At 39.5% G+C, this 10,730-nt stretch overlaps 1 protein-coding gene across 1 annotated transcript; it reads left to right on the top strand.

Annotated features, from left to right (window-relative positions):
- The first annotated feature begins 7,968 nt into the window (after nucleotides 1-7,968).
- xbp1 (X-box binding protein 1) lies at nucleotides 7,969-9,895 on the top strand. The gene is made up of 5 exons (XM_084946714.1): nucleotides 7,969-8,331; nucleotides 8,839-8,935; nucleotides 9,129-9,245; nucleotides 9,343-9,509; nucleotides 9,605-9,895. The coding sequence occupies exons 1-5, from the start codon at nucleotides 8,108-8,110 to the stop codon at nucleotides 9,780-9,782; spliced, it is 783 nt and encodes a 260-aa protein (XP_084802840.1). The 5' UTR covers nucleotides 7,969-8,107; the 3' UTR covers nucleotides 9,783-9,895.
- The last annotated feature ends 835 nt before the right edge of the window (nucleotides 9,896-10,730 follow it).

The raw sequence follows: 10,730 nt of genomic DNA, 5'->3' as shown, positions 1-10,730 counted from the left end.
TTCTAGTTCCCATTGTATTTTTGGAAACTCTAGCAAATTGCTCAGTCGGTATAATATACCATGTGATCTCTAATGTGATGGGGATGGGGATAATAAGGACAAGGTATTCAGGCAGAGTCTCAAGTTTGCTAGTACTCTATCTGCAACATTTTGGATCAACTGGAGATTTTGAGGGAGCTTTCAGAAAATAAAAATAAGGAATTACCATAGCCCATCCTAGAAGTAACAAATGCACCAGAAAATTGTAGTAATACACGCAGAACTGGGGTAAGAACAGCTTAACTGTTTCACATGGAGATTAGACACAGGTATTTTTAAAAAATCTCTTATGAGGAATTGAATTGAACTGGTTTGTCTCTTCCCTCTGGCTGAATGAAACACCAGAGACAAAAAAGAGATGGGATTATAAAATAAAGATGTAGCTACTTTCAAACGTTTTTTTCCGCCTTCCATTGAAAATAGCTCAACTCAAAGATGGTTGCAATGTACTGTTACAAACACCAGGGGGCAGTAGCACACATGACTTCTCCATGAGCAAACTTCAGCCGGGGTATTAGTGTGACATGTTATATAAAAATGAATATTACTCCTTAAAAACAGTGCCACTATAGGATGTGTGCAACACACATATCTGACTAGGCAGAGAGGAAGTGACAGTCATGACCAATGGTGTAGGTTATGATTAATGCAAGATTAAGACAGATTTCATCATGTTGAGGACAGACGTTTTCGTTCTTGCTTCTGGGTTGCATCATAGTGGAGCCAATCCATCAGATCTGTCCAAGTACAGACTGACTCATGCATGTTAGTGCTGAATGTATACATATAAGGAATTTGTAATAGTTTTTCCTTCTAATCTACTTTATGTGGCACTCTAATTTCATTCGCTCTACTTTATGTCTCTTTGGTGAAGTAAGTTAGCACATTGTTGTCAGTTTAATTGTACAACAGTCTTCAGGGGACTTAAGATACTTCAGCTGACACATAAATGGTCAGGAAATTGATTTCAACCACAAGTGCAAAACCATTTAATCTTGTTCTTAAACATAATAACAGCTGAGGTGGCTGCACAGCAACAGAGCACTATAACTCCATATATTAACGCCTCCAAAAGGGGTGTTTTCAGGTTATCATGAGGTTCCTGCAAGATCTTCTTCTTCTGTATCTGAACATTACTGTGTTGTTACTGGCAAAAGTGTTGTTGTTGTCGTCTGTTTGGCAGTACAATGAGACCAGAGTAAATGTGGCCCATCAAACAAAAAGATCGCTATGTCAGCCTCTGTACTAACAAAGCATGGCTTATCTGGGTGAACAAAGTGTTCCCAGAGACTCTAAGACAATTATATAGCAACAAGGTTACATGCTGGATTTAGGAAAAAATGATAGAAGATGCATTCAGTTTCACTGTTTCCTGTGATATCTCCTAATTCTTCAATGCAAAAAACCCCAACTTGTGATGCATCAAAGGGAAACATGGTTTCTTTGAACCAAAGGTGAGGCCATGTGTGTACTGCTCAAAACTTGTAGTTTCCCTCTAGTCTTAACTGTCACATATGCAAAGTTTTATAAGCCTTATCTGTAGACAGGCCAGCAAATAGGTACGTGAACTCAGATGCACAACCACCTGCTAGTAACTTTACTGTCTCAAAGGACTGAATGAGCTGCTGGATGATGTGTTAGTGCAGCATTAGTGTAGAAGCAGAATAACCCTGCAGTGAGTCAACAGTTCTGCATTAGCAGAGTTGCAAAAGCTTTCTCGCCAACACAGACCTAAGTGTTGCGAAAAGATGAAGTTAAAATAACACCTCGATGTAAAAAGATATGAAAAAAATGCATGCTAAATAAATATTTAGTTCAGTTCAGTTCAGTTCTTTTTTATTTCAAACATATACATTCACCAACGTTTCATAAAATCATTCCATGCAGTTGTTTGAAAAGGAGTAGGCAGAAGTATATACTTATTTAGCCCTACCCCCTCAGGTTTACATCCTCATCATCTAAATTTGAACAACAAAAACGTATACAATGCCTTCAACTTAGAACATAACATCTCAAAAAAATATTTTCACATGTTCAACTAAAACGATATTTAGATTTGCTAATTTGCAGAAGAAAATAAACATGAGTTTGACTGCTGTCTTGGGTTAATTGCATTTTCTTCATTCTTATACTTATTTAATATTTCTTTTTTGAGTTTTATTTTAAACTGGTTTATATCACTACTGACCTTTATTTCTTCTTTTAACTCATTCCAGAATTTAACCCCCGCTATTGAAATAGACATCCTTTTCAATATTGTTCTTACTCTTTGTAATTTTAAATTCCACTTCCCTCTAAAATTATACCTCCCTTCTCTTTCTAAGAACCATTTACTTATTTCGATTGGGAGCATCCCTTTCCTTACCTTATATATTATTTGCACTGTTTTAAACTTCACCAGATCCTGGAATTTTATAGCTTGCGTCCTAATAAAGAGTGCATTTGTGTGAGCCCTATACCCCTCCTGATTTATTAGTCTAATGGCCCTTTAGCATCCTGTTTATTTAAGAAGAGAAACAGACAGGAGAAAAAACACAGAGAAAGAGGAGATGAGAGCAAGAGATGGAGGGTGTGGGAAACCTCCAGGCCAGACAAACACCCTGGTGGGTGTGGACAGGGAGCGAGATGTGCAGTGGGAAGGAGGTATTTGCAGACACATTGACCCACCTCCCTCTGCAGCTGGCTGTGATCCCAGGGTGTAACCCCACTCACCTCTATTGTTCACCTCGGCTTTGCCCCATACCACCACCATTTACAAGAGCAGCCGCTCTGATGAGCACACACGGGTGTTGCTGTTTACTCTGCATGCTTAGCCTTCACTGTACAGACCAGACCTTTCCTGGAAAAGAAAAACAACTGATGCTAAGTTGATAACAGCCTCTAATTAAACACGTATTAGTATTTTGTTCTTAATTGAATCATGAGTGCTGACACATGCTTTAATCTAGTAATATTGTTTTTAATTAAGATTGTAATGAAGAAAAAACGATGTGGAGTGCAGGGTAGGATAGAAGTGGTGCAGCTGACAGCAAACGAAGCCACGAGCAGTAGTTATTTAAAGCTGGCATGCACATTTCTTCATTTTGCCTGTCTTCAGAGTCAACAATACAGATCGCCAGACTAGCCATCAAATCGAAGTTATAAAGTTATTTCAATAGTGATCAATTCCAGTCATTTTGGAGAGCATAATGGCCCACCTGCTAAATTCACATTCATGGAAACACACAAAATATTTAACTTCACACGTAGATGAAATGTAGGCGGCATAAAATGTAATTACTTTAATTACCTCTTTACTAGCATAAGAGTTACATAACCAGTATCAAATCCATGGGTAGGTTATAAAAGGAAGAACATATTTGCTTCACTTTAAACTTATTATTTCAGTAGTAATTCAAATCAAGCTTATTCACTGTCATTTTCTTTCTTCTTTCTTGGAAGAGATTTGGCCAAGTGAAGAGCACAGAGGCAAACATGCAAGTTGTGGGTGGTTGACATACCACAGTGTACTCAAACAGAATAGTAAGTATGTCCTCCTTTGGCACAACAGTGTGGATACAGCAGGCTGCAGCTTTAATTTAAAAGGCCTGATTATATCTTGCATCACAGTTACAGTATGTCTCCATCTGGAAGAAATAGATGTGATTCATACACCCTGAAAGGCTTTTTGATGATTTTGGGATTCTTTCATTTTAAACTGTGGTTTTGTGGATCCGCCCACCTTAATCACAGACTCCAACACTGAACTCCAGGGAGGATCCCCACTTCTGAGTTTGTGAGTCTATCACTGTTTGCATTTGTGTTTGTGTTTAAGTACTGGCTGAGCCGAATCTAGCGACCAGGCGGACTATACATAGGTTTAACTCTGCACACGGTCCCTCTCCGGGCCTCCAAGGAAGATTATCTGAATCCTGGTTGTGTAACCAATGATTTAAAGCAGCCAATAATGTCAGTCAGTTAGAGTTGTGCTAACACTTAGAATATAGTTTCTCAACACTTTAACACATTATTAGAACCTAAAACAATGGAACGTTTCACTTAACAAACCTGACATTTCTTCACAAGCTTGCGTGCTCTGCAGCAGATTCAAACAATTCTTCTTCTTTCCAATGAAGATTAATTTCTCTCAGAAAACTAAAGTAGGTCAGGACTATAATACAACTTTAATACTCAGTCCTACAATAAAACGTTTTTTATGAGCAAATAAACACAGTATATAAACTAACATTAAATATGTTGTTAACACTGTTTTAAAAAACCAGATGACATATTTCCACCATCGGTGAACAAGAATAAAAAAAAAAATCAGAAAATACTACCATTTCTAAGCATTGACAAGTTTGGCATCAGCACTTGAAGGGTTAATAGTAAATCACACCCAAAGCAAGTGCAGCACACGTATAGTGGGGTCATTTGTGTCTAATAGAGCATTATTTATGCAAGGCTTGTTTAGTGAGCAATACAACAGTCATAAGACAGTTGCGGAACCAAAACTCGTGAATGAACTGCACTGAGGGAGGGTGTCTTTTATTGCTTAGGATATTTACTTCTTATTTGTAAGAGGAAGAATGTGTTTGTCAGATGTTATAGCCTTGCTGATAGCGGTGCTGCCTTCTTATGCTAATACAATGTAAATGCAGACTCCATGTGATGGTGTGCTGACTGATGTATAGAGCCTACTATTGTTACTCTAACAGTGAATCTCAGGTGGCGACGCATTAAAGCCAGGTGCAAACAATCACGCTTTTATTCATATCAGAGAGGGCTTTTGTTTGGCTCATAACTCCTTCTTGAAACTTTACAGATCTCAAATTCAAATTTTATTTGTCACATACACAGTCATACACAGTACGATATGCAGTGAAATGCTTACACAACTGCTCGTGACCTAAAGAAAAATGAAAAGGCTATGAATAAGATAGGAAATAAATATGAAAATTAAAAAGGGTAAATTTAACTAGGAAGGAATAAAATAAAATTCAATATAAAAATTAAAGTTAAAAATGAAATAACTGTACAACACAAATTAGAATGAAGGGTAAATTTAACTGGGAAAGAATAAGATAAAATATATAAATTAAAGTTGAAAATAAAATAACTGTACAACAAAATACACAATACACAGTATAGAAATATATAAGAATGTATGAAGAAATATAAATATATATATATATATACACAATAACAGCAGCTGTACAAGTATTAAATGGAAATGAAGAAATATAATGTCCATGTTGTGCAATCCACATTTGTAAGTGTCTTGTGCAGTGCAAATATGCTTAAAGTGATTTAAGTGATGAAGTGAAAACAATGTCCAGAATGTTCAGTGTGTGTGTAAGAACCATATGTGTGGGTCAGTACTATGTGGTGGTGTGATTGAGAGACCGTATTGCCTGCGGGAAGAAGCTCCTCCTCAGTCTCTCTGTGTTGGTCTTCAGGGAGCGGAATCGCTTTCCTGACCTCAACAGAGAGAACAGTCTGTTGTTGGGATGGCTGAGGTCCTTCACGATCTTCCTGGCCTTGGTCCAGCACCGTCTGCTGTAGATTGAGTGCAGGTCAGGGAGCTCGGAGCGGATGGTGCGCTCAGCTGACCGCACAACCCTCTGTAGAGCTCGTCTGTCCTGCATGGTGCTGTTCCTGAACCAGGTTAAGATGTTTCCCGTCAGGATGCTCTCCTCAGGCTCTGTGATGTAACTTGAACCCCAAAATACTAACATCTTGGAAAAATGAGGATTTAGGAAATTATAATACTTTAGAAATATGTCCAGACTTCAAAATTCTGAACCATATATTAAATCACTAGACAAACCCTGCCTAGTTTTCCCATTTTAAACAATGTACAGAGCTATTCCAGTGGCTTAATAAAAAAAGAAAACAGGGAGATTTCACCGAAGCAGTTGTTTTTTAATGACATAAGAATTCAGGATGCTCTGCAAGACCCCTTTTCCTGCATTCTCGAAGTACACTTTACATTCTTTTTATCCACTTGGTCAGCAGTGACCTTCACATTTTAAGACTCTTTAATCTCCTCGTCTCAAATTGTGTTTGTTGAGTCTTAATTGTTTGTGCTTGCATTGTGTTGTTACACCCATGTAAGCAAATCATGTATTAAGAGGATTTTCATGAGGTACTTACCATACTCTGTTGTATAGTCTAAATCTGTGGTGGGATTCACTGGGATATTCTATTATGAAATGCAGGGAAATACTGCAGACTGAAGGCATCATTTGCATTTAAAATGCTCAGCAGAACAATTCCAAGTGGCATTTGAATGTTAACTGACACGCTGGACATTTTCTTACACTTACTGATGACAGATATCCACCGAGAACAGAATGTAGTGAGAGTAAAGTACGACACACAGTAAGGAAACTCCCTTAGCAGTTATTAAACCTCCCTTCCCCTCCAGCATTAACTTGACAGCTACATGCTGCAAATATAGAAGGTCGTTTCACTGATGGCCAATGCGACACTTGTATATAAGTGTGATGGGACATCCCCAAGTCAGAAATAACAGTTTCCTTCTAGAGCTAAAGGCTAGTGTATGATATGAACTGCTGTATTGCTGCCTACTTTCTTGACATAAAGAAACTTACATTTGGGGAATTTAGAGGAACGCTCACACATTTTTTCCTGTTTGCTTTGACCTATTATGTTTATATCTGGAAATACAGCACATCCTGTTTTTAAATCCTGTTTCCTTTCTTCAATTGATCATAAACCGAGGCTCTCACTTTCTCACATGCTGATTCTGTAGCGCCTGTAAAGCTTCGCAAACAGGCCACTGTTTGCTCTAGCTGTTGCAGTTACTCCTGCTGAGGTGACAAACTGTAGGCGCAAAGGGCTACAAGCTGTAAACAATAATGGTGGCCAGTTACTGCAAAAATGTGAATTCCTGTTTGAGGACAAATAGAAGTTTGAGGAAGAGTGTGTACTTGTGAAGTCGATTGATGTCTTTTCTCTTTCTGACTGTGGCCTGTTTACTTTTGGGTGGCAGCTTCATTTGAAACCGTGCATGAGTATTTGTTGGCACTAAGCCATCTCAGAAATTTTACTGTGGTTGAACGCAGGTAGACAAAGTCTACCAGGTTATAAGCTACGCCTAGTCCTATAAATTATTATCTTTCACTGCTGCCTCACCCGTTAACACCTCTCGTTTTGTTTTGTTTTCAAAAAGCGTTGGCTTTTTGGCACTGGATCAAGATTTATGTTGCCTGACTAATTCAGTTTTAAATTCTGCAAGACATCACATGCAGGTAATAAAATATAGCTAAAAAAAATACTGTTTAAATTAATTTCTAAAAGATATACAAATGTCTGTTGACAGGAACTATTTCACAGACAAAATAATAAGCTAATCAGTCCACCAGTCCAGGAAAAAGGAAATGTATTTCAGGGAAGGCCTTGTAAAGCTTGTTGCTTCATTAGAATCCTTTAGAAAAGAAAAGAATGAGGAAACTTTTCTATCCAGCACAACTTACCCAGATAGCTGGAAGGTAAAAATAAATGTTTAATTAAAAAAACATTCATGCCTTTCAGACTAATATAGTAGCTGGTAACTTTTAGACTTTGCTGAACAGAAAGCTTGTAAATGCTGCACACACAATGGAAATAAGGCTGGGTCCATCTATGCCAAAATAAGCCTTGGAGATCCACGAGTGAGACTACTATATGTTTAAAATATATTAATGTGGACTTGATAAAAAGTCCCATGCAAGCAGGCAAAAATAACGGACTGAAAACTCAGACATTATGTGACAATAAGGCTTGACTGGAAATTACAGGGAACTCAATTTTACTTTGCAAACAGAGTGAAACACTTTATGTGCAAACTTACATCAGCATTGCGACCAATCACAAGCTTCAAGCTGATTGCGTCAGAGCAGCTGAAAGCCTATCGGGTTTCACCACGATGTTAGAAAAGATCGCAGACACAGCCCATTTTCTTTAGGCATTTGAGAATTGTCGGGGATTGGGTCAACAGGGAAACCTAAAGGTTTCTACTGACTTTAATACGGACACCCGGTAATTTCTGAGTTCAGACAGCAACACAACAGGATACATCAACATGGTGGTTGTAGCAGCTGGGGCTGGAGGAGCCCACAAAGTCCTTCTCATATCAGGGAAGCAATCCGGCTCACAGACGGCCCTCAGCCGCCCCATCTCTGTCGTTTTACCGTCAACGGCCAGCCAAGTGTCGTCGGATTCAGACTCCAACACTTCTGCAGGGCCGCCGGTGCGAAAAAGACAGAGACTCACACATTTGAGTCCTGAAGAGAAAGCGCTTCGCAGGTTTGTTCAAAAATAAACCCTTATCTATAATTATATCTGTGTGTAATTACTTATTTCTAAAGCGTAAATGGGGCCATTGTTCAAGAAATTAAGACAGAGACACACCCAAAGATATCGATCCCCTAGCAAGACAATAGGTGCTATGTTTACGGTTTAGTTCAAATGCCAAGAAAATATAAATGCAAGCTCAAATGCTGTGTGACTAGCGGTGTAAATAGGTTATCTAAGCACTATAACAACTGTCATGTGAAGCTGTTAAATATCATAAACGTTATCGTATCTGCGCTGCACTTTCAGCTAGCTGGTCAAAAGTATGTGAGGGATTTAAATGTTGGTGGACCCGCCCGGCTCTGCTGTTACAGAGCAGGACATTGATATCATGCTTTGCCTGCGTGGCAGGAACATGGCCGGTGATTGCGCAGTACTGTGAACTCAAAGTCATGTCAGAGGGCTTAGTCAGCATCGTGGAAACTAATTTTTCCCCCACTCCTTCCTTTTTTTTTCCAGGAAACTCAAGAACAGAGTGGCAGCTCAGACAGCCAGAGACAGAAAAAAGGCAAAAATGGGGGAGCTGGAGCAACAAGTCCTAGAGTTGGAGCTGGAGGTATACACTGTTATGCATTATAGCCATAGCATTAATTTGTAATTGCATCAAATGTATGTCTTAGTATGAAGAAATGCAAAGCAATTTTTTTTTTTTTTTTTTTTACCGTTTGTGCCATTTCATGTGATACTTCACGCTTTAGTTCCTGAAACTGTTGCAGGTTTCATTGACAGACATCTGTTTCCTCCTGCAGAATCAGAAACTTCACATTGAAAACAGGCTACTTCGGGAAAAAACAAATGGCCTGCTCACAGAAAATGAGGAACTGAGACAAAGACTTGGATTGGACACTCTTGACTCAAAAGAGAAGGTAGAAAAGAATGGAGAGCTGAGAGGGGAAGTGGTGTGGGCTGGATTGCAGGGATTGGAAAATTGTATTAATTCTTTTAAAATCTTTTTTCTTGAAGGTTCAGGTTATGTTGTCCACCGGGAACGATGCAGATTTGGGGATCGGGTCTTCTGAGTCCGCAGCACTCAGGCTACGTGTGCCTCCGCAGCAGGTGCAGGCCCAGCAGTCCCTAAATCTGAAGACTTCCCAATGGATACAGATAGTCCTGACTCTTCAGACAATGAGGTGAGTCCCTGCTAAAGTGTGGGTCTTAAGATTTCCACCTAAGCTCCACAACAATTCAGAACGAAAACTTATACCCCCTTTCTTTCTCTCCCTAGTCTGATTTGCTGCTGGGCATTCTGGACATCCTTGACCCAGAGTTATTTCTCAAGTCTTGTGAACCAGACTGCCAGGAGCCGCAGGTCCTGTTGCTCGGAGGGGGTGAGCCAGTACCTACCACCCCATCTCCAACTATGGGGCCCACATCAGTTAAGCTGGAGACCCTTAATGAACTGATTCACTTTGACCACATCTATACAAAGCCAGTGGAGGAAGTGAGCAGTGGGCAGCACACCGACTTGGAGAGCGGCACAAATGAGAAGAATGACGAGGTAGCCTTCCCCGTTACTGAGGTCATGGTGGAGGAGGAGACCATCTGCGTCAAAGATGAACCACAGGAAGTGGTCATCCCTGCATGTAATAGTCAGAGTCAGGCAGTTGAGCTTTTCTCTGGACCCTCCTCTCCTGCCCTCAACAGCCTGGAGAAAGAAGCCTGCCTGGCGGACACCTACAGCGACTCCGGATATGAAGGTTCCCCTTCCCCTTTCAGCGACATGTCGTCCCCCCTGTGTGCAGAGAGCGCCTGGGATGACATGTTTGCTAATGAACTATTCCCCCAGCTTATCAGTGTCTGAATCAACCCCTCTACCCAATAATACAGATGTATTTCCATAATGTATATACACATGTAAGAGTTAATGTGTAGCCTAATAAATTACAGAAGCACCCTATTTCTCATTAACAGAACATCTGAACAGGATAATATTCAGTCTCCTTTTATTACAGCCGGCCTGTATCCATCTGTGATAGATGGAGTTCTAAATAGTTTATATTAGCATGACCTAATTTTGCAGATGATTTAATAGTTCATAAAATCGTTCACTGGTAGGTGAATCCATTATTTCTGTAAAAAAAGTAAAATTTTAAGGGGGAAATGGAACCGATCATTTAAATATAAATTATTTATCTGTTCTGCTTTGGAGTCGTATGTATGCTTGTTTAAAAAAAACGTCTTCTTCTTATTTTTGACTGCTCTCCTTGTAGTGTAATTGCCGCATTAAAAAACTTTTTGCATCGCATCTTGTCTCTGTATTGTGCCATTTTATGAAATTTATATATTTTTTCTCCACCCGCTGTGCTGGGGACCAAATTAAACTTTCAGTCTTTCATCACGTTATCTATATA

This window comes from Perissodus microlepis, chromosome 12 (assembly GCF_051167445.1).
Source record: "Perissodus microlepis isolate ML-2025 ecotype Zambia chromosome 12, ASM5116744v1, whole genome shotgun sequence".
Lineage (NCBI taxonomy): Eukaryota > Metazoa > Chordata > Actinopteri > Cichliformes > Cichlidae > Perissodus > Perissodus microlepis.
This window is presented reverse-complemented; position numbering and strand designations above follow the sequence as displayed.